This window comes from Pimephales promelas, chromosome 6, assembly GCF_988280905.1.
Source record: "Pimephales promelas chromosome 6, fPimPro1.hap1.1, whole genome shotgun sequence".
Taxonomy (NCBI): Eukaryota; Metazoa; Chordata; class Actinopteri; order Cypriniformes; family Leuciscidae; genus Pimephales; species Pimephales promelas.
The window spans coordinates 1,211,473-1,235,778 of NC_142774.1; the positions used below are offsets into that span (position 1 = coordinate 1,211,473).

The following is a 24,306-nucleotide window of genomic DNA, read 5'->3' on the forward strand; positions in this document are numbered from 1 at the left end:
TCTTTCTTTAAACACTTGAATCTTAATCTTCACAAGTTTAATCTTTCATCCCGTTTCCATTTCTTATAGGAAATATTTTCAACAGTTTAATTAGGCTATTTCATAATTTCTCTTTGTCATAACTTGGGGGGTAATAAAAAAAGAAAGAGATAAAGATAATGTTTGACATGACCTTTGGGAGGAAGTGACAGACATTAATGGTTTTACTGTGACCCAGCGGAAGCTATTGAGGCAAATACTTCAGGTCATTTCTCATGCGTCAGTCCAAATCTCCAACAGAACAGATGTTGCTTATTCTGTCCAATGATTATTAATTTAAATATTATCTTTGGCTCCAGCTGGGTTTTCTATCTGATGTTCAGCTGAGTGTGTTGACTTGTACTGCTTTTAATATATCGCCATCCAGTGGTCATATGAAAACACACATACTTCACAACATCGACATTGACCAGATTCATGCTAGGCCATATGAAGTTTTTGAGGACATGTCCGAGGTTGTTTGGGTCAATGTTCAAATCAACTTACACTTTATACATCTGAGAGTGACAAAACAATAGTAAACTCGAACGCACAGACACAGTAGATTATCGTTGGATCGATAGCTCAGTAGTAGCGCCTCAAATTTGCTTCATATTTTCCACTGTTTTATATTTGATTTAATATTCAATGTTTTTGTTTTGTGTTCTGTATTTTTCTACTTTCAGTCTGTATTTTGATTGGCTGGTACAGTCTAACTCACATGACGCAGAAATACTGATTTGCTCAACCCTGCATTGGCTGCCTATTAAACATTGTACACATTTTAAAATATTGCTGATTACTTACAAAGCACCAAATGGTTTATCTCCGCGGTACTTGAATGAGCTCTTAAAGGACAACTCCGGGGCAAAAATGAACCTTTGGTCTAATTACACATCGGTACATAATCAATCGTTCTCTGAGATTTGTTTTCATGATTATCGAATGTAAGGAGTTTTATCTCTAAAAACTCTTTAGCTTATAACGCTAGTATATGGGGCATAGAGTAATGAAAATAAAAATCGCTAGTTAATACCACTAACAGTCGAGCAGTTGAACCACGAACGCCGAGCCAAGTGTGCTGGTGAGACAGACTGATCTTATGAAGTAGCGTGTGTATGACACGCCAATTCGTATTTCCATTTTTGGCGTGCTATCAAGACGCATAATCGCCTTTCAGCGTGTTTATGAACGCCGTTGACTTAACGGTATATAAATATATGACTTACCTCAACCCCGTCCGTAAACTTAACCGTCACTGGTTTTAATGGCATTTATGACTGGAGATTTGACTGCGTGTACAGACACGCGGACGTTAATGGCGTAGACATATACGCATACACGCGGATAGCTCAAAATGGGTAGAGATAACACGCCACCTGACTCGAAAGTGGCGTATATGTTTACGCAAAAGTCATGATGTCATGTTGGGTGAGATGTGAACTAACAGGTTAGCAACTATGGTTTTGGGAAACGCACCCCCAGACTGACTTTATTTCTGTCAGACGTCTACAGAAGTTATTGAGAATTAACATTAATCTAAAAAAGAGTTACAAGTTACAATCATTGTTCTGTTGTGTACAACACAACTTAATTTACAGTGTTTAGTTCGATTCATCTTTACTCTCCCAATCCACATGAAAGCTCAATGTGACACTGCCTCCTACTGGCAGAAAGAGCTCAATGTGCAGTTTCAGGATGAGCTCAATGAGTCTTTAATCCAGACTTACTGATGAAAAGACACTATGATGATTCAGTTTGTTCTTTAGCGTGTTTCTTCTGGTGAGTCTGAAAACTACCTAAATAAGCGAATCTCTCGTCGCAGATGGAGCAGCGGTAAGGCTTCTCTCCTGTATGAACTCGCTCATGAGTCTTCAGGACGTCTGATCGAGCAAACGTCTTGTCACACTGAGAACACTTGAACGGTCTTTCTCCTGTATGAATCCGCTGGTGATTTTTGAAGGCACACTGTTGTCTGAAACTCTTCCCACAAACGCTACAGTGATACGGTTTTTCTCCAGTGTGAACTCTCAGATGAAGTCCAAATTGAGCCGGGCTAAAGAAGCTCTTCCCGCAGTAGGAGCACAGGTACGGTTTCTCTCCGGTGTGAGTCCTCTCATGGCAAATCAAATAAGATTTGTGACGGAATCGTTTATCGCAGTGTGAACACTGATATGGTTTCTCCTCAGAGTGTATTTTCTGGTGTGACTTTAGACAGGTTAAGTTTGTGAAGGTTTTCCCACATTCGCTGCACTGATACGGCCTCTCGTTGGTGTGAACGCGCACATGCTTCTTCAGATGGGATCCATGGTTGTAACTCTTCTTGCAGTGAGGACACTTGTACGGCCTTACACCCGTGTGGATTCGCTTATGAGCATCAAGATTCCCTTTGGTGCTGAAATACTTGTCGCACTCGCTGCAGTGGAAAGTCTTGTCGCTGTGTGTCTTCATATGAGATTTCATATTATAAGGAGTGGTGATAAAGTCCTTCCCGCACTGTTCGCAGTGAAACTCCTCCTTCTTCACAATGTGCTCTTTTGAATGAAGTCTCTTCTCTTCTAAGGTAGGAAAGCTGATGTTGCATCTCTTGCATGTCAAATCTTTCTGTTCTGTGTGTGTTCTCTCATGTCTCGCTAAATGTCCCTGTGAGCTCAATGTTTTCCCACAGGTTTCGCAGGAGAAACTCTTGACCTTCAGCTGATCTTTTGATGTCGAAGTTGTTTCTTCATCAGAGGATGAACCATTATTCACACCTGGGGAAAAAAAAAAACGGTATTAAAATGTTGGAAACAATATAAAAAAAGGTTCCATTAGTTAACATGAACTAATCACGAACAATGCCTCTGTTCAGCATTAGTTAATATTTGTTAACGTTAACTCACACATACTGTATACTAATTCATCTATTCACGTTAACAGCACAATTAATTAACATGAACAATGCCTGTGAATATCTTTACTGTTTTGTAAGGTAACGTATTGTACACATTTACATTAGTTTATGTAGCAGTTGAGACACATTAAGGATGAACATTTCTAACTCACCATCTTAGTGTAAAGGTAAAAATGCTGTTGTGTACCTTATCAACATCACTTGTGTGCGCCGCGAATGCAGGTGGAAAAAAGTCAAGCGAGTAATTTACGGTCACATGATCGGCTTTTTTGATCTGCCCTTGTGGGGTTCGCCAATCAAGCTATCGGCCGATCAATCGGAGCATCACTAGTCTGCAAATGCTAATTTAGAAACTTAACTACATTTGTACCCAAATTCTTACCATAACAAAATATAATAAATGGAAGATACATACCTGAAGGTATAAAATCATCATCATCACTTTGATTATTCTTATCCTCATTTTCTTCATCCTCAAAATCATTTCCTTCATCCTCCTCATTTTGAACATCATCATCTTCATCCTCCTCCTCATTCTGAACATCTTCATCTTCCTCCTCCTCATGACTCTGTTGTTGTTGTTGCTCTGCTGTGGTTTCTTCTCCTCGTCTCTCTATCAGGTTCCTGCAGTCCTCCAGTTTGACGGAGCACATCTTCATCTGCAGTTCTCCAGCGTTACAGTCAGAGGTTTGATCAGCGGATTCATGATCCTGAGCGTCAGTATAACACAGTAAAGTGAGGTTGAGCTCTGAGTCCTGTGTGTCTCTGGATCTCCAGACTGAATCCTGAGCTTCTGTCCCATCAGTCACACACACTGAAACCTTCTCCAGATCCTGACAAACACATCATAGATCAACACAAATAGACAACAACCTGTTCATATTAGCCTCGTTACTCAGCAGTTATCTCTAGCGGTTATATTGGTGATTTGTTTGCATATTTTTATGTTAAAGGTATAAGTATAATTGCGTAGAGCTTCACACACATGACCAGCGTTGGCCAATAGTGAGCCTACGTGTGACGTACAACACAAATACGCAAATACTATGAGAATCATTTGTTTGTGTGTTTTTTTTTTTTCCGCACAAAAAGTATTCTTGTCACTTGATAAATTTAAGATTGAGCCACTGTAGTCACTTGGACTGTTTTAACGATTTGTTAAATGTTTCTGGGCCGGCAAGTTTCAATCCCTTAGAAGCCTATGGAGGAGTGATCTAGCTCTCAGATTTAATCAAAAATATCTTAATTTGTGTTCCGAAGATGAACGAAAGTCTTACGGGTTGGAACAACATGAGGGTGAGTAATTACAGACAGAATTTTAATTTTTGGGTGAACTAACCCTTTAACTTAATTTGAGATGTGCATTAAGTGAAAAGCTAACACAACTTTGATTTGATTGAGCTGAAGGATGAAACGATGAGCTGCTCAAACCTCTCTGTCGGGTTTGTCTCCTCTTTCTCTCAGCTTTGCCTCCAGTGACGCCACCTCTTTTTTTAGCTGACAGATTTCAGTGATGAAATCCTCAATATCCAGCATGGACAGATCCGTTCCAACTGATTTACAGCAGGTCACATCCATCTGCGCTCTCATGGTCAACATCTGAAGACAAACATATCATAAGCCGAATTTAAGAAAATAACATTATTATTAAACGTCTTATAGCCTATTTAGACAATTTGATAATCCAGAAATGCGTTTAGGAGCTTTGTTTGTTTTAATATTGAGCAAGCACAGAGCAGAAATTATCACCAAATGTAACAATATATGATAATTACATGCATATATTAAAATATTAAACATGATATTGTCAGATTTCTACTCCTTCCAAAACAGTGAACCCTTTTAAAGCATCTAGCACTGAAAATTAAGCATTGTATTACTGTTTACTTAAAATATCATGGTTACAACATGGTTACTGTAGTAAAACAACAGGACATTTGCTGTGGTTACTACAGTACAGACCATGGTTATGTTATTATTATGTTTTATTAGAAGAGGGTGCGAGGAAAAACTTTAAGATCATCAAATTAATAGAAAAATAGCAAGAACAAGGACAAAGAGCTAAAACATTAACAATGTAAAACAGATTAAACACTCACCGTCTGAAACTGCTCTGAAAGCTCCAGTTGCCTTTCTTTCTTCAGTGGTTTTACCGGTAGACTAAATAACGGCACAGCGCCTCCTACAGTACGAGCGATGGAGTAAAGGCTTCACCAAACCATTTCTCATTCAAAATGCATTGTACTTCAATGGCGTTGCCATGATAGTAAATTCACTACCGTAACTCGATTATTAAATAAAGACGATATACAAATGTTAGTCAGTCAGACGGTAAATGGAAAAGACCGTTATTTTTTGAATTACGCGAGTTCGCGGGTTTCTGAGGAAGAGAGGAGAAAGCGCGCGCAGATATCAGAGGGCGGCGCGCTGCCTGTAAACGAAGTTACATGTTCCAGAATCTTTCTGTTTAAAATAAACGCTGTTCACTCTTTCTGATGATCTGAGAACTGTGAAAAACGTATGTCAGTCAGTTAGCATACACCATTAAGCATTTTCAACGTTAATAAATATTTATTGAACAGCAAATTAGCATAGCTATTAGAAGAATGATTTCTGAAGGATCATTTAACACTGAAGACTGGGGTAACGGCCTATTAAAATGCAAATTAGACTCACTGTAAAAAAAATTATATAGAAAACTAATTTTAGATTAAAATAATACTTCACAGTATATTGTTTTTGCTGTTTTTACTGCACTCCCTTCAGCAGAATGCATACAAGAATAAATACACACACTCCCTCAGACAAACGGAGAGAGATAACATATTACACTTGCAAATTTTATCGCATTGCACTGCTTGGTGTATGCTGATTACTTTGGTCACTGAGGACGTGATTTCAGAATCATGATTTTCAGTAAGTGTTCAATAACAGCTAAAAGAATTAGGCTTCATCATTATGTTAGTGTGATTAAATACTAATCATCATGGCTTAATCTGCATTGTAACCATTGACAGGTTACCATCGTCATCTGATGTCATTTCACTTCCTTTGCTATTGCAAATGTGTTTGACAAAAACACAGTCACAACAGCATAAAAAGACATAAAACACGATCTTACAAAAAGATATACATTTAATAAGAATTAAGAGACACTAATCACTGTTATGGTGACTTCAAATGAAACAAGAGTTAAACCTCAATAAAATTATTAATAAAATTCTCAATAAAACTTTTGTAGACGTCTACAGAAATTGTTATTGAGAATCAAAATTAATTTGTTTTGTGTGTGTGTGTGTGTGGCTGCTGTGACAGCGCGTATGTCAAACACATTAGCTGGGATAGTAATAGTTCAAGTTACAATCATTGGTCTAGTCTGTCCAACACAACTTCATATACTGGCACTGCGTCCCAATTCGCATACTATCGGTCCTAAATAGTATTCGAAAATAGAATCAGTACATCTCAAATCGTAGTGTGTTGAAATGAGTGTTTCAAAGATACCTGGATGGTCAACTATTTCCGGTCAGAATCCGAAGTGTAATCGATGCACACTTTAACGGCTGATATTGCCCACAACCCATCACGCGTGCTCTCCGAAATGGAAGGAAATCATTTTACGGTGATTACAGTTTACAGTGACAGGATGCACGCAGCACGCGACAGTGCTGTCCGTTAAATCTGATGTGATAGGTTGTCCCAAAGCTTGCCTACTCTTTAGCTACACCCTCAAAAGTATGTACTTTTTCTTCACAAAAAGAGTACACATACTTTTAGGGCGTAGTATAAGTAAGCGAATTGGGACGCAGCAACAGTTTGGTTCAATCTATCTTTACTCTCTCAATCCACAAGCTCAATGTGACACTGCCTCCTACTGGCAGAAAGAGCTCAATGTGCAGTTTCAGGATGAGCTCAATGAGTCTTTAATCCAGACTTACTGATGAAAAGAGACTATGATGATTCAGTTTGTTCTTTAGCGTGTTTCTTCTGGTGAGTCTGAAAACTACCTAAATAAGCGAATCTCTCGTCGCAGATGGAGCAGCGGTAAGGCTTCTCTCCTGTATGAACTCGCTCATGAGTCTTCAGGACGTCCGATCGAGCAAACGTCTTGTCACACTGAGAACACTTGAACGGTCTTTCTCCTGTATGAATCCGCTGGTGATTTTTGAAGGTACCATGTTTACCGAAACTCTTCCCACAAACGCTACAGTGATACGGTTTTTCTCCAGTGTGAACTCTCAGATGAAGTCCAAATTGAGCCGGGCTAAAGAAGCTCTTCCCGCAGTAGGAGCACAGGTACGGTTTCTCTCCGGTGTGAGTCCTCTCATGGCAAATCAAATGAGATTTGTGACGGAATCGTTTATCGCAGTGTGAACACTGATATGGTTTCTCCTCAGAGTGTATTTTCTGGTGTGACTTTAGAGAACTTGAGTTTGAGAAGGTTTTCCCACATTCGCTGCACTGATACGGCCTCTCGTTGGTGTGAACGCGCACATGCTTCTTCAGATGGGATCCATTCGTGAATCCTCTATCGCAGTGAGGGCACTTGTACGGCCTTTCACCCGTGTGGAGTCGCTTATGAATTTCAAGATTCCCTTTGGTGGTGAAATACTTGTCGCACTCGCTGCAGTGGAAAGTCTTGTCGCTGTGTGTCTTCATATGAGCTCTTATACTAGATGCAGTGGTGAAAAAGTCCTTCCCGCACTGTTCGCAGTGAAACTCCTTCTTCACTCGGTGCTCTTTTGAATGAAGTCTCTTCTCTTCTAAGGTAGGAAAGCTGATGTTGCATCTCTTGCATGTCAAATCTTTCTGTTCTGTGTGTTTTCTCTCATGTCTCGCTAAATGTCCCTGTGAGCTCAATGTTTTCCCACAGGTTTCGCAGGAGAAACTCTTGACCTTCAGCTGATCTTTTGATGTCGAGGTTGTTTCTTCATCAGCAGATGAACCGCCATTCACATCTGAAAAAAAAAAAAAACTGCATTAAAATGTTGGTAACAATATAAAAAAGGTACCATTAGTTAACTAACACATTAACTAATAAAACCTTAATGTAAAGTGGTACCAAAATGTCTCAATTATTAAAAATAAACAAATTGTGAGGCAGCTCACGACACAGTGTTTTCAACACATTGGATGGACTAGAGATGCTCTGATCAGCATTTATGGGGCTGATCACCCATTACCAAAATCATGATCTGCTGATTGCCAATCACTGCTGATCACAGAATGGCAGGGGAATGGGAATATTTTATCTAGAATCTAGCAGAGTTTGCACCATTTGTACAAATTAAACTAACTATGAGTTGACTGTATTGGGGCGAAAATCAGTAGAAATAGGCTACAGTCAAGATCTTTAAGGACCACCAACTGTTTATTTAATTGTACTGAGAAAATTAGATAACGTGAGGCTACTGTAGGCCATCTTTCCCAAATAAGGTAGAGTAACACAAAATTATTCCAAACAAAGAGGGGTCAGGCAGACCAACACACATTAGATTAGCTTAATGGGACTTAGGCTCACTTAGAAATTGTAGCGTCTTAATACGCTGACTAAATAATTAAAATATTAAATAATTGACAGCAAAATGTAAAACTTGTTACACCAAAACTGGCTACCGCCACAAAAAAAAAACTATGGCAAGTTTTTTTTCTGTTATTATGAAAGTCTGATGAAGTTGATAAACCAACTACATCAGATCCAAAAAATAAAAAACTACCACCACTTTTGAAACATCTCGCGGCATAAATGTACCAATACAAATAAATAAAACATCTCCAGTTAATTAGCAGAGCATTTGTTTTGTTCAATGTGTTTTATTTAAACTTTTTCAATCAAGTGATCACAGTTCTCCTTGCCGCTGCGATCAGTGGCGCAGATACTGTGTTCTCTTGAGGCTCGCGCAGTCTTCACTCGGACGCGTCAAGCTAAATCAAGCTATTTTTAGCCCATAACGGCCGATCAATCGGAGCATCACTAGTCTGCAAATGCTGATTTAGAAACATAACTACATTTTTACCCAAATTCTTACCATCACTAAATATAATAAATGGAAGATACATACCTGAAGGTATAAAATCATCATCATCATCACTTTGATTATTCTTATCCTCATTTTCATCATCCTCAAAATCATTTCCTTTATCCTCCTCATTTTGAACATCATCATCTTCTTCATCCTCCTCCTCATTCTGAACATCATCATCTTCTTCATCCTCCTCCTCATTCTGAACATCATCTTCCTCCTCCTCATGGCTCTGTTGTTGTTGTTGCTCTGCTGTGGTTTCTTCTCCTCGTCTCTCTATCAGATTCCTGCAGTCCTCCAGTTTGACGAAGCACATCTTCATCTGCAGTTCTCCAGCGTTGCAGTCAGAGGTTTGATCAGTGGATCCATGATCCTGAGCGTCAGTATAACACAGTAAAGTGAGGCTGAGCTCTGAGTCCTGTGTGTCTCTGGATCTCCAGACTGAATCCTGAGCTTCTGTCCCATCAGTCACACACACTGAAACCTTCTCCAGATCCTGACAAACACATCATAGATCAACACAAATAAACAACAACCTGTTGATATTTGCCTCATTACTTAGCAGTTATCTCTAGCGGTTATATTGCTGATTTGTTTGCATATTTTTCTGTTAAAGGTATAAGTATAATTGCGTAGTGCTTCTGGTTGAACACCACACGCATCACACACATGACCAGCGTCGGCCAATAGTTAGCCTACGTGTGACGTACAACACAGAAACTCTACGCAAATACTAGGTGAACCATTTGTTTGTTTGTTTTTTCGCACAAAAAGTATTCTTGTCGCTTGATAAACTTAAGATTGGGCCACTGTTAAGTGAGAAGCTAACACAACTTTGATTTGATTGAGCTGAAGGATGAAATGATGAGCTGCTCAAACCTCTCTGTTGGGTTTGTCTCCTCTTTCTCTCAGCTTTGCCTCCAGTGACGCCACCTCTTTCTTCAGCTGACAGATTTCAGTGATGAAATCCTCAATATCCAGCATGGACAGATCCGTTCCTACTGATTTACAGCAGTTCACATCCATCTGTGCTCTCATGGTCAACATCTGAAGACAAACATATCATAAGCCGAATTTAAGAAAATAACATTATTATTAAACATCTTATAGCCTATTTAGACAATTTGATTCCAGATATAAATACGTTTAGGAGCTTTGTTTGTTTTAATATTGAGCAAGCACAGAGCAGAAATTATCACCAAATGTAACAATATATGATCATTACATGCATATATTAAAATATTAAACATGATATTGTCAGATTTCTACTCCTTCCAAAACAGTGAACCCTTTTAAAGCATCTAGCACTGAAAATTAAGCATTGTATTAGTACTGTTTACTTAAAATAGCATGGTTACAACATGGTTACTGTAGTAAAACAACAGGACATTTGCTGTGGTTACTACAGTAAGACCATGCGTTATTTTTTATTAGACGAGGGCGAGGAAAAACTTTAAGATAATCAAATTACTAGAAAAATAGCAAGAACAAGGACAAAGTGCTAAAACATTAACAATGTAAAACAGATTAAACACTTACCGTCTGAAAGCTCCAGTTGCCTTTCTTTCTTCAGTGGTTTTACCGGTAGACTAAATAACGGCAGCGCCTCCTACAGTACGAGCGATGGAGTAAAGGCTTCACCAAACCATTTCTCACTCAAAATACCAGCATTGTACTTCAATGGCGTTGCACTAAATTCACTACCGTAACTCGATTTTTAAATAAAGACGATGGATATACAAATGTTAGTCAGTCAGACGGTAAATGGAAATGATCGTTATTTTTGAATTAGGCGAGTTCGCGGGTTTCTGAGGAAGAGAGGAGAAAGCGCGCGCAGGTATCAGAGGCGCGCTGTAAATGCATGTTCCAGAATCTTTCGGTTTGAAATAAACGCTGTTCTCTCGTTCTGATGATCTGAGAACTGTGAAAAACGTATGTCAGTCAGTTACCATACACCATTAAGCATTTTCAACGTTAATAAATATTTATTGAGCAGCAAATTGGCATAGCCTAGAAGAATGATTTCTGAAGGATCAACATTGAAGACTGGGGTAACGGCCAATTAAAATGCAAATTAGACTCACTGTAAAAAATATATATAGAAAACTGATTTTAGATTAAAATAATACTTCACAGTATATTGTTTTTGCTGTTTTTACTGCACTCCCTTCAGCAAATGCAGACAAGAATAAATACACACACTCCCTCAGACAAACGGAGAGAGATAACATATTACACTTGCAAATTTTATCGCATTGCACTGCTTGGTGTATGCTGATTACTTTGGTCACTGAGGACGTGATTTCAGAATCATGATTTTCAGTAAGTGTTCAATAACAGCTAAAAGAATTAGGCTTCATCATTATGTTAGTGTGATTAAATACTAATCATCATGGCTTAATCTGCATTGTAACCATTGACAGGTTACCATCGTCATCTGATGTCATTTCACTTCCTTTGCTATTGCAAATGTGTTTGACAAAAGCACAGTCACAACAGCATAAAACGACATAAAACACGATCTTACAAAAAGATATTTAATAAGAATTAAGAGACACTAATCACTGTTATGGTGACTTCAAATGAAACAAGAGTTAAACCTCAATAAAATTATTAATAAAATTCTCAATAAAACTTTCAAAGATACCTGGATGGTCAACTATTTCCTCTCAGAATCCGAAGTGTAATCGATGCACACTTTAACGGCTGATATTGCCCACAACCCATCACGCGTAGGACGAAGATTCAGTAAGAACAAACACGAGTAAAAAGTGTTAAACAACTACAGACATGGAGGACGCGCGAGTCCCGCGGTTGTGTAGAGATGTTTAAATAATGAGCTTTGAGTGAATAATTATCAATATCCAACCATACGAAAATTAATTTATTCATTGTTGTCCACATTATATTGCATCTGCAGCAGCATTGTGAACTTTTGTAAAGATACATTTAGCCATGACATTTTAAATGCATCATTATATTAAAAATTGAAAACACGAGGAGAGACTCCACATGTAAGACCCACGACTTGCAGATGAACGTGCTCTCCGAAACGGTAGGAAATCATTTTACGGTGATTACAGTTTACGGTGACAGGATGCACGCAGCACGCGACAGTGCTGTCCGTTAAATCTGACGCGATAGGTTGTCCCAAAGCTTGCCTACTCTTTAGCTACACCCTCAAAAGTATGTACTTTTTCTTCACAAAAAGAGTACACATACTTTTAGGGTGTAGTATAAGTAAGCGAATTGGGACGCAGCAAGAGTTTAGTTCAATCTATCTTTACTCTCTCAATCCACAAGCTCAATGTGACACTGCCTCCTACTGGCAGAAAGAGCTCAATGTGCAGTTTCAGGATGAGCTCAATGAGTCTTTAATCCAGACTTACTGATGAAAAGAGACTATGATGATTCAGTTTGTTCTTTAGCGTGTTTCTTCTGGTGAGTCTGAAAACTACCTAAATAAGCGAATCTCTCGTCGCAGATGGAGCAGCGGTAAGGCTTCTCTCCTGTATGAACTCGCTCATGAGTCTTCAGAACGTCCGATCGAGCAAACGTCTTGTCACACTGAGAACACTTGAACGGTCTTTCTCCTGTATGAATCCGCTGGTGATTTTTGAAGGTACCATGTTTACCGAAACTCTTCCCACAAACGCTACAGTGATACGGTTTTTCTCCAGTGTGAACTCTCAGATGAAGTCCAAATTGAGCCGGATTAAAGAAGCTCTTCCCGCAGTAGGAGCACAGGTACGGTTTCTCTCCGGTGTGAGTCCTCTCATGGCAAATCAAATGAGATTTGTGACGGAATCGTTTATCGCAGTGTGAACACTGATATGGTTTCTCCTCAGAGTGTATTTTCTGGTGTGACTTTAGAGAACTTGAGTTTGAGAAGGTTTTCCCACATTCGCTGCACTGATACGGCCTCTCGTTGGTGTGAACGCGCACATGCTTCTTCAGATGGGATCCATTCGTGAATCCTCTATCGCAGTGAGGGCACTTGTACGGCCTTTCACCCGTGTGGATTTGCTTATGACCATCAAGATTCCCTTTGGTGGTGAAATACTTGTCGCACTCGCTGCAGTGGAAAGTCTTGTCACCGTGTGTCTTCATATGAGCTCTTATACTAGATGCAGTGGTGAAAAAGTCCTTCCCGCACTGTTCGCAGTGAAACTCCTTCTTCACTCGGTGCTCTTTTGAATGAAGTCTCTTCTCTTCTAAGGTAGGAAAGCTGATGTTGCATCTCTTGCATGTCAAGTCTTTCTGTTCTGTGTGTTTTCTCTCATGTCTCGCTAAATGTCCCTGTGAGCTCAATGTTTTCCCACAGGTTTCGCAGGAGAAACTCCTGACGTTCAGCTGATCTTTTGATGTCGAGGTTGTTTCCTCATCAGCAGATGAACCACCATTCACATCTGAAAAAAAAGTCTACCATCAAGAAATTCTATATATGTCTATATTTTTATATAACTTCTAGAGCTTAAAATTTAATCAAGATAAATGTGAAATTGTTCAACTAACACAGCGTTTTCAACACATCGGTTCACAGTAACTAATGTCTGCACCTGCTGATTTAGGAGAACAACTAAATTTTAACCCAAATTCTTACTATGATTTGCCATAACAAAAGATATTAAACGCACAGCAAAATCCACAGTCTTCAATAAACACTGCTGTAGGGATACTCCTATTAGCTCAGATACAGGGAATATAATTTTAATAACAAATCATCAAACATGATCGTGAATCACCTACAAATTATAAATTACCCGTAAAGGGAAAAGTTACCAACGGCCTGAATACAACGGATTATAGTCAGTCCTCCACACAGGTAAGCAAATATAGAACAATTGTGCTATCAATAATCAATCACAACGAATTATAACTAAAATATTAATATGTCAATTGTCAAAAATAGATCGATTCTAAGGACAATTCCCCATGGGATTAATTTAGTACCGACTAATCTGTTTTGTCCAGCTATCTTAATCACCCCATGAAAAATGATCCCTCTGAGTCTTTCAGGAGACGCTATTACTCTGGCCACGAGGATTAACTTTCCTGTTCTATAACAATACTATTTAACTACCAACAAATAGCTTGATCGCAACATTAAAGGGACTTTGAATCAAAGGGACTTTGACAGTCAATCAAATTAATATAATGTATTGAATACATGAAACTATGTATATCGGTGAACTAAAGTTACATGGAGTACATGTACATGTAATGGCAACTTAAATTTGTGTTTTTTCTCCCGAAGTGATTCTGCTTGTTAACATCAGGTGTCTTCGATTTTGCTCACTCAATCATCACTTAATTATCTCATTTACTTTAACACTGCTTCAGTGTTACTTATAACTCTCTGAGTGTGGACCAAATAAATTCTGAGCAGTGTTAATTTAACAGCGTGGAAGAAACATACCTGAAGGAATAAAGTCATCATTATTTCGATTATTCTCATCCTCAACATCATTTCCTTCATCACCATCTTCATTCTGAACAACTTCATCTTCATCCTCCTCCTCCTTAAAGCTCTGTTGTTGTTGTTCCTCTGCTGTGGTTTCTTCTCCTCGTCTCTCTATCAGGTTCCTGCAGTCCTCCAGTTTGACGAAGCACATCTTCATCTGCAGTTCTCCAGCGTTACAGTCAGAGGTTTGATCAGCGGATCCATGATCCTGAGCGTCAGTATAACACAGTAAAGTGAGGTTGAGCTCTGAGTCCTGTGTGTCTCTGGATCTCCAGACTGAATCCTGAGCTTCTGTCCTATCAGTCACACACACTGAAACCTTCTCCAGATCCTGACAAACACATCATAGATCGACACAAATAAACAACAACCTGTTCATATTAGCCTCGTTACTCAGCAGTTATCTCTAGCGGTTATATTGCTGATTTGATTGTATATTTTGCTGTTGTCTTAAATTAAGATGTGAATAAGACGTGAGAAGCTAACAATATGAGCTGCTCAAACCTCTCTGTCGGGTTTGTCTCCTCTTTCTCTCAGCTTTGCCTCCAGTGACGCCACCTCTTTCTTCAGCTGACAGATTTCAGCTATGAAATCCTCAATATCCAGCATGGACAGATCCGTTCCTACTGATTTACAGCAGATCACATCCATCTGTGCTCTCATGGTCAACATCTGAAGACAAACACAACATCATTATTATAATGACCTAACACTGATTTAAAGTCAAAATAACAAACAGAATAAGAAAATTATTATATTTTCGGTCTGATAATACTAATATACCAATAGATATTGATTTCAGATATAAATAAACATTTGTTTAGGTAAGTTTATGTTGAAATTCTTTATTGTAAGAATATCATTATACAATATCATTTTCTAAAACTGATAGATTTAAACGCAGATTTCAGTAATTAAACATGTTAATGTGATACTTGTACTCATTTCTAAGCGTCCAGCATTTAAAATTAAACATGTTAACTATTACAAATATCACAGTTAAAACATAAATTAGCTGCTGTAGGAAGCAACGGGAAACTGTAGTGTTTATAACACTACAAATATCCTTTACTATGGTTACTGTGGTAAAACCATGGTTAATTCGTTTTTTAATGATAAAAAGCGAAGAAGTAGTTCATTTAAAGCACATTAAAACATTACAGACAGAAAAAAAACAGTTAAAAACAAAAACAAACCTGTCTCAGCCACAGCGCGTCCTCTTCTTCAGTGGTTTTACCGGCGGACTGAAGAGCGTCACAGCGACTCCTACAGGTTTCGGGAACTCCTGCTGGTCTGTAGATATCGTCCACAGAAAACTTTCTCCGTCGTTTAATCAATCAAAAACACGCTTGAAAACACAGCTATGAACGTGAAAATACCGCCAAACCCGTCAGCTAGAACACCATTCTTATGTTTCTTTCTATGGTGAAAGTAAAATTGTTCAATTAATGACTTCGCTGTTATTTGTGTAGTTGATTTGTCATGTTCACTGCACCACATCATTTCCTCTTATGTTTCCGTATGGTGTATTTCTATGTCTGAATCAGTTCAACTCTCTAAACATGAACTGTGGTAAATCATTTATTGCCCTGATGTGGTTCTGTCTTTAGAGTAACTATTAATGCCAAATAAAAATAACTATCAGCCTGCACATTAAAGAGGAAAGTAAGTCATAAAAAAAAAAATCATTAAATAAAAGTTTTTTTTTTAAAAAAAGGAAAACCATGGCTCTTTCTTGATTAAATAAAACGTATCCCGATAAAAACCATTGAACAATGGACAAAAGTGTGCAATTGCCCTAGAAACTCACAGTGTTATGAAATCTAGGAATTCATTGATACTATTTTGAGGCTTCTATTAGGCAAAATTCAACCTCTCAGTCTCAAGTTTAAGATACAATCATTGTTATGCAGAGTTTGTTTAAATCTTTACTCTCTCAATCCACAAGCTGAATGTGACACTGCCTCCTACTGGTAGAAAGAGTTTGTGTAGTTTCAGGATGAGCTCAATGAGTCTTCACTGATTTACTGATGAGAAGACATTATGGGGCAGTTTCCTGAGAGAGAGATTATTCCTTGTCTTCAGATTTACAGAGATCTGCTTTATCTGGCATGGTTTTAAATAGTCCTATACTTAATATAAACCAGCGTTTTAGATCCTACAAGACCAAATTGAGATTAAAATTAAACCAGTGTGCCGTTGTTACATATTCAGAATACAAATGATGAGTAGTCTAACTGTAGCCTCCACAGAACATAAAATACTTTTTTTTTTAAAGAAATTGAAATTTAATTTGATGAACTATAAACATATTAGAAACTCATTAACTTTGAAAGCATTAACTTCATAAATGTAATTTCGCTTGTACGTAGCAAACTTCATCACAGTATGTGTTTGTAGTTTCAAAAAATTGCGCTAAAGTGTTTGTGTGTGTCTGTTGCACATCCATAGTTGCAAAGAGGACGCAATTGCAACTCTATAAACATAAATGTATCAAATAACCATACCGAGATGTCCTGGTCCATTCTCATTTGTGTTTATTCTGCCATGGTCTCTTCGTCATCTGGGTCTGATCAGAGACTATTTATATATTCCGATTCAAACATGTACGGCTGAATGACAGCAGGTCTCTCACTCTCATCCATTCTGCTTACCATATGTCGTTTTGCCATATGGAAGAATTAATTGACGCTCTCATCCAAAGGCAGGGCGGGAATATGCAGCTCATTTGGATTTAAGGTCGTATACACCCAAAACAGCTCATTTTTAAACAGGCCCCAAAAATTACATTTAAAAATGGTTATAATAAATGAACTGTGGGGTATTTTGTCCTGAAACTTCACAAATACATTCTTGTAAAAAGGGGCATAATAGGTGACCTTTAATTTTTATTTTTGGGTGAAGTAACCCTTTAAAATTTACTATCTAAACTGAACTAACCCTTTAAAATTTACTAAGATGGTAAGTTTATCTGTTTATAAAAAAGAAAAAAGAGCACAAAATAAATAAAAAAAATCATTATTTTAACAAGAATGAGACTGAATAGCACAAGGTCTTGTAAAAAACTATTTTTCAACAAATAATTTGACAAGAAAGAGACAGTAAAGAGCCAGATGTAAAAAAAAAAGAATATAACAAACTTTTAAAACAGATAAAATAGCAAACTAAAATAGTAGCTATAACAATTTGTTAAATTTAACGAAAGCAAATTTTAGAAATTTTAAACCGAATAGAAAAAAATAATAATTTTTTAAATTTTAAAAATAAAGATGACTACAACAATATCTAATTTTGTAGACATCGGTGGGTAACAATATTCCTCGGGGAGCGTAGAAATTCGTTCACCCTGTCCTTGATCCGCTTGCCGTCACTGCTAGCCATTTGTGGAAATCTCTGAGCGACTGAAGACATTATAAAGTGTCTTATGTTCACAGGAAGTCCACGTTTGCCTCTCGAACCATCCCAGTTTGTTGTGGATGCCCACTCCTCGTAGATGTGCTGCGGTACCACGGCACGGAACAGCAAGCAACCAAACCGATCTGGCCGTCCCTGACTCTGAATCATCAGCGACTCGAGAAGCTCCGGAGTGGGAGAAGTGAACGGGAGTTCGGGACAACAGTTGCTAAAAGGCTTACTTCCCCTGGTCGGAGTCACACAGTCTGAGTTTGGGGATTGTTCACGGTGTAACCGTTTCCTTAGAGTGGTCTGCGCCTCTCCTAGCTGCTTTACAACCGTAGAGTGGATCTCGACGAGCCCTTTGTGGGTAGCTTGCATATCAGTAAGCGATGCCTTTGCGTCGGCATGTGCCTCTCTGCAGACACGCAGCTCAGTCCGAAGGGCCTCCATCTCCTCAACATGCTTTGCCTTGCAGACAAGCAGCTGCTGTTTCAGTGCCCGAATCTCTGCGTCACGTCTTTCCAGCTCAAGCGTTAAATCCTCAAACACAGTCTGTCTTTGGTATCCCGTCACTTCTATAAAGAGGGTGTATATATATATTAGTGCTGTCAAACGATTAAAATATTTAATCGCGATTAATCGCATTAATGTCATAGTTAACTCACGATTAATCGCACATTTTAATCTGTTCTAAATGTCTATTGATTTCTTTTTGTCCCATTATTTTTTTCTCAATTTAATGCTCTTATCAACATGGAAAAGTGGATTGGCTTTTTTTTTTTTTTAAACAACGTTGGCATATACTGTGTTTAATTTCACATTAGAGCCCGACCGATAAAGGATTTTGAAGGCCGATACCGATACAAATATTTGTTGGTTTTAAAATCCGATATATCGGTCGATATTTTTTTACTTATTTATTTTTTTCAGAAACGCGCAACAAAACATTAACAGATTTCCTTAACATTAGTTATTTGTAGTTATTTATGAGTTTTAACTAAAATAATATGATAATGCATTTTAAAAAGAAACTCGTTTCTTTTATTGTCACAAGAACAGACTGATGGTAGTGGTATTAGCTAGCTTTGTGGTTAGCTAGTCTATGATGAGCCATAATTTAGCAATGGATTATGTTATAATGCAAATTGTAAAACATATATTTTCAATATAACAGGCCAAGGAGAGATGGTACATCTCACTGCTATAACTGTCACGCGCTATTAAAGAAATACTTCAGTCACATTGTCAAAAGTTAAACCGACAGTCAGTCAACTACACTGGAACAACGTAACGTAACTATTACTAGCTAATTCCGCTTCACTCTCGGCTTATTTAACAGCAGCAAAACTGGACATGATAGTCACAAATTTTGTCATGCTTATTTGAGTTAAGAGAACTGATGGGGATGTTCTTTTAATTGTTATTCAAGCAATGCATGTATCGTGACCAACTCAACGAGTGTAGAGCGCCCTCTGGTGGACAAACTATACAACTCCAACACTCATGACACGGTTCAAGCGTGTTTCGTCCGTTTTTATTTTATTTTTGAAATATTAATTTATCGGCCATCATAACTGCCGATACCGATAGTTTTGAAAATGCCTAATATCGGCCGATAATATCGGTCTACCGATATATCGGTCTGGCTCTAATAAAAAAGTGAAAGATATACTGACGAGGTCCTGCTATTGACAAACACAAAGATCACTTTGGTCTTGTCGATGGAATTTGGCAACTAAAAGTAAAATTTCAAAAAAGTAAAAAACAAAGTAAAATTTCCATTCAGAATCTTATTGGCATCCATTTCGGCGTCTCGCGCTCGTCATCCACTCAAAACGTAACGTTAACCAACTATTTGGCTGACTCGCAAGCCCAAACGAGTGTGTGCGGCGTGCCTGTTGTTTTGTTTCCGGTTTAGCTAGATCTGCTTGCGCTTTGGTCGACGAAGCAACAAAACGTCCTCGCGCGACACAAGCCATTGAAATAAATGCGTTTCATAGCGCAGCGCCGCGTCCTGGCATGTGAAAAAAACTACAAAGTTTGCTAGGACAAAAAGACTGTTAATCACACGATAAAACAATTGACGCCGTTAATAAGGCGTTTAACTGACATCCCTAATATTTTGCATTATTTTTTATTTATTTATTTACAGAACTAATTCCGATTGGTATTATTATACATAGGGCTGGGCGATATATCGAGTATGTACGATGTATCGTTATATTTTTTGAAACGATATGGAATGAGGCAATACCGTTTATATCGATACAGTAGTTTGATATGAGCACATCTGGAAAAATAACGGAGGTTGCAATGTGAGCTGATGCAGTGAAAGTAGCTATAGGCTACGTAGTACAATTTGTCCTAAACATGACACAAGCTTATATTAATTGCGTCAAAATCACTTTGATATAGTTAACAAGTTTAAGGCAAATGCTCTGACAGACACTGTTGCTGACTGACAGATATACTTGCGCTGTTTAATGCGTTTGAGATGTGGTGCTTTCCTCAGTGCTCAACTTACATTTCACATGTATATTCTCCATCTGTAAATGTTAGAAAGTAAAGCAAATATGTCCATTTCACAACAAATATGTCCATGTCAGAAGAGGACGAGCTTCTGCAAGTGAATCTCCGCTAAAATTCATGCTTCCTTGAACGAGCGCCGGCGCGCGCATGCGCGTGAATAGTACTACGTAGTACGCAATAATTCTGACTAAAATAAACATATTGCTAAAATATTTGTTGTTGGAGAAAATAAATGTGCCATATGTGGAATTTTAAACCTACAAGTATATATTTTTAATGAAAGTGAAAGTGATTATAATGGGGTAATCAAATGCAGGCTAATATAATTAGTTTGTGCTTTTGTTTTTATTTTCATTTTTAGTTTAGCTTTTAGTCAATATAAAAACAAAAGCTTTTTGCACATAATATATTGCATAGCCTATATTATATTTGTTTCCATATCCTTCAATATCAACATTGTTTGTAGGATATCATTGGGCCGAATATGAATATATATATATATATATATGTATATATATATATATTGTTTTTTTTTTTAAATATAAAGATTTTCTTTATCTAAATAGAAAACGTAGAAAGTACCGAGATATATATCGTATATCGCCATTTGACCAAAAAATATCGAGATATGATTTTTTGGCCATATCGCCCTGCCCTAATTATACAGATGTAAAGTCGCTCGGTTGGATACTATTTGTTCCTTAGTGTAAAATGGAAATGCATGGTAATTTTATTTTATAAATATAAGCAAAAAAACTAAATGGTGTAACAGAGTTTTAGAACTAGACAAATCTCTCTGCATTAATAGCGTAAAAATAAAATTTAACTACAGTAGTCCATGTTTGATCGGGTTTTGAACCTGTGTCATCTTCATTCAGCCACTCACTGAGAGTGTGATAAACACAGTGTTAATTACATTTTTTAAAAGAGATTTTGCTGTGTAGAAGAAGCATACCTGAAGGTAAAATGATAAAATCATCATCGTCATCACTGCGATTATTTTCATCATCCTCATTCTGATCTTCATCCTCCTCTTCCTTAAAGCTCTGCTGTTGTTGTTCCTCTGCTGTGTTTTTTCTTCCTCGTCTCTCTATCAGGTTCCTGCAGTCCTCCAGTTTAACATAGCACATCTTCATCCACTCTTCTCCAATCTGCGGGTAGATTGAGTCAACATGCATTATTGCGATAGAATGAAAATAGAATTAAAATCTCTATCGTAGGCCAATTTTGTATACTTTACATTGCATATTGTTTCAGCGCATGGTTCACGGTCAAAATGAACACGGATTGACATGAAAATGTAGTAATTTAAATTGCAATACATTTTATATACTATATATTTTCACAGTCATTCTCTTTTTAACTTTAAGTTCGGGTAATTAAAGCAAGGAAAACTACCCAGTAACGTTACCTGAACAACGCGACACAATGGATGCAATTCATGGAGGTGGAAAAACGAGTTCTTTGTGACCGCACTATTTCTTGTAAAAAAAGATTTAAATGCAAAAGCTGTTTTTGTCAATAGTGTAGGTTTTAATTTAAAATGTTTGCGATGTTAACAGAAATGTATAAGTTTTGCCACTTGCTTTAGCAACTTAATATATAAATCTATACAAGTAATAATAATTTTTCAAGTGTGTTAAGTTTATACATGAAAGAAAGAGTGTAGACTTAAATGTCTGTGCTCAAATAGAATCACAATGCTGAAACTCTTATATATTTTTTATAAAAGACACTAATAAAAACAGTGATTTGAAATTAAAACAGAGGATAAATGCTGTGTTTGTCGACACAAACTTACTTGTGTACTTGAATTTTATTTATCTCCAACATTATAATTACAGTTTTGCATAATAAATGTTGTCAAAACTATGTACGTTTCTTTAAAAAAAAGCAGTTTGACTTTCCTTATGGTCTATCTAATCTATTCTAAAATGGTTCTGTGGTTATATTGGTGATGTGTTTGCATATTTTGCTGCTGGATTAATTATAGATGTGCATTAGAAGTGAGAAGCTAACACAACTTTGATTTGATTGAGCTGAAGGATGAAATGATGAGCTGCTCAAACCTCTCTGTTGGGTTTGTCTCCTCTTTCTCTCAGCTTTGCCTCCAGTGACGCCACCTCTTTCTTCAGCTGACAGATTTCAGTGATGAAATCCTCAATATCCAGCATGGACAGATCCGTTCCTACTGATTTACAGCAGTTCACATCCATCTGTGCTCTCATGGTCAACATCTGAAGACAAACACAACATTGTTATTGCAAGACACATTTATAATGATCTAACACTGATTTAAACTCAAAATGACAGAATAAGAAAATGATTGCATTTTCTGATAATAATATATTAATTTCAGATATAAATAAGCATGTTTAGCCGTTATGTTTAAATTCATTGTAGAATGTCATAATAATACATTATCTAAAACTGCTGGATTTAAACACAGATTTCTGAAATTAAACATGATAATGTGATACTTGTACTCGTTTCTGAGCGTCATTTAAGTGTCCAACATTGAAAATTAAACATGTTAACTATTGCAGTTAAAACATAGGCTGTGGTAAGCGACGGGAAACGTGTTTATAACTACATATATACTAACTATTATTACAAATATCCTTTACTATGGTTACTGTGGTAAAAACCATGGTTAATTCGTTTTTTTAACGATAAAAAGCGAAGAAGTAGTTCATTTAAAGCACATTAATACATTACAGAAAGAAAAAACACTGTCATAAACACAGTTAAAAACAAACCTCTCCTCTTCTTCAGTGGTTTTACCGGCGGACTGAAGAGGGTCACAGCGACTCCTACAGGTCGTCCACAGAAAACTTTCTGCGTCGTTTTATCAATCAAAAACACGCTAGAACGTGAATCATGTTTGTTTTCTCTATGGTAAAAGTTAAATTGTTCAATTTATGACCACGATGTAGCTAAGTAAGCTATTTTTTTTGTTCTTGATTTCAAGTTATTTAAAAACTAATTATTATTAGTGGCTTAGCCACAGGTCAGGCTAATTATTATTTCCGTTACTTGACATGTACGTCTCGTGTGTTATTATTTCTCTGTCTGAATCAGTTCTTCTCTGTAACATGAACTAACGACCCTTTCTTGCCCTGATATGTGGTTCTGCCATTATGTTTTTAGAGTTATCATTACTGCTAAGCTAGGCTAGCTGAGTTCAGTGTTTACATGAGAACAATATGCCAAATAATAAGTATATCAGACACTGCACATAAACTGTCATAAAAACAAAACTCCGTTTTGAAACAAAGTTTCTCCGTCCCGGGGATAATTTCTTCGATGTAAATATCGTAGGCTACCTGACACGATGGCACAAATGCTAAAATATGAATAACATTGTGTGAAAGGAAAAACCCTGGCTCGTTCTTGAATGGGCTAATTAATACTTAAAATGCAAATAAAAACCACTTCAACACTTAAAACATGTTTATCAGTGTTATCCAGGAACTCATACTATTTTGAGGCTTTTAGGTTGAGTTCAATCAATCTCTCAAGTTCAAGATAGAATCATTGTTATATTCTGTCCAACACAACTTCCACAAGCTCAATGTGACACTGCCTCCTACTGGCCGAAAGAGCTCAATGTGCAGTTTCAGGATGAGCTCAATGAGCCCTTTATCCAGATTTACTAATGAGAAGACATTGATTAGGCCTAGTCCTACTAAAATCGCCCCTTAAACCAGATAAATCTGCTTTATCTGTCATGGTTTGAAACAGTCCCAGACTTAGTCTTGTCCACAGTTTAAGCTCCTAAGATTGTTGATGTCTGTTTGGGAACTTTTACCTTGTAGAAAAGTTAGAAGCTGAGGAGACCAGGGGACAATGGATGTTTTCTAAGCAGAAGTTCTTTATTGGTGGTGTCTGCTGTCATTCCAACATCGTCTCGAGTCTAACTAAAATCAGTATACACTTGAATTTGAGTTACATCGAGGGGGGATACATTCTGAAACAAAGCA

At 37.4% G+C, this 24,306-nt stretch overlaps 3 protein-coding genes across 7 annotated transcripts; all 3 read right to left on the bottom strand.

Annotated features, from left to right (window-relative positions):
- Positions 1 to 1,477: 1,477 nt before the first annotated feature.
- On the bottom strand, positions 1,478 to 6,096 carry LOC120495598 (uncharacterized). Of its 2 annotated transcripts, XM_089132726.1 has the most exons (4): positions 5,011 to 6,096; positions 4,343 to 4,510; positions 3,327 to 3,744; positions 1,478 to 2,771 (listed from the first exon to the last, which is right to left on the bottom strand). In XM_089132726.1, exons 2-4 carry the CDS (start codon positions 4,508 to 4,510, stop codon positions 1,762 to 1,764), a joined length of 1,596 nt encoding a protein of 531 aa, XP_088988852.1. In that variant the 5' UTR covers positions 5,011 to 6,096; the 3' UTR covers positions 1,478 to 1,761. The 2 variants fall into 2 exon arrangements, with proteins under 2 accessions (XP_088988852.1, XP_088988853.1); XM_089132727.1 differs by having other exon boundaries at positions 3,327 to 3,732; positions 4,343 to 6,096.
- Positions 6,097 to 6,232: 136 nt separating this feature from the next.
- Positions 6,233 to 11,380, bottom strand: LOC148978423 (uncharacterized). 2 transcript variants are annotated; one of them, XM_089132725.1, is made up of 4 exons: positions 10,474 to 11,380; positions 9,814 to 9,981; positions 8,974 to 9,418; positions 6,233 to 7,869 (listed from the first exon to the last, which is right to left on the bottom strand). In XM_089132725.1, exons 2-4 carry the CDS (start codon positions 9,979 to 9,981, stop codon positions 6,863 to 6,865), a joined length of 1,620 nt encoding a protein of 539 aa, XP_088988851.1. In that variant the 5' UTR covers positions 10,474 to 11,380; the 3' UTR covers positions 6,233 to 6,862. The 2 variants fall into 2 exon arrangements, with proteins under 2 accessions (XP_088988851.1, XP_088988850.1); XM_089132724.1 differs by having other exon boundaries at positions 8,974 to 9,430.
- Positions 11,381 to 11,457: 77 nt separating this feature from the next.
- Positions 11,458 to 23,411, bottom strand: LOC120495603 (uncharacterized). 3 transcript variants are annotated; one of them, XM_089132731.1, is made up of 4 exons: positions 23,083 to 23,411; positions 22,393 to 22,560; positions 14,354 to 14,729; positions 11,458 to 13,343 (listed from the first exon to the last, which is right to left on the bottom strand). In XM_089132731.1, exons 2-4 carry the CDS (start codon positions 22,558 to 22,560, stop codon positions 12,337 to 12,339), a joined length of 1,551 nt encoding a protein of 516 aa, XP_088988857.1. In that variant the 5' UTR covers positions 23,083 to 23,411; the 3' UTR covers positions 11,458 to 12,336. The 3 variants fall into 3 exon arrangements, with proteins under 3 accessions (XP_088988857.1, XP_088988858.1, XP_088988856.1); XM_089132732.1 differs by lacking the exons at positions 22,393 to 22,560; positions 23,083 to 23,411 and adding exons at positions 14,903 to 15,070; positions 15,595 to 15,963 and having other exon boundaries at positions 14,354 to 14,717; XM_089132730.1 differs by lacking the exons at positions 22,393 to 22,560; positions 23,083 to 23,411 and adding exons at positions 14,903 to 15,070; positions 15,595 to 15,961.
- Between the last annotated feature and the right edge of the window lie 895 nt (positions 23,412 to 24,306).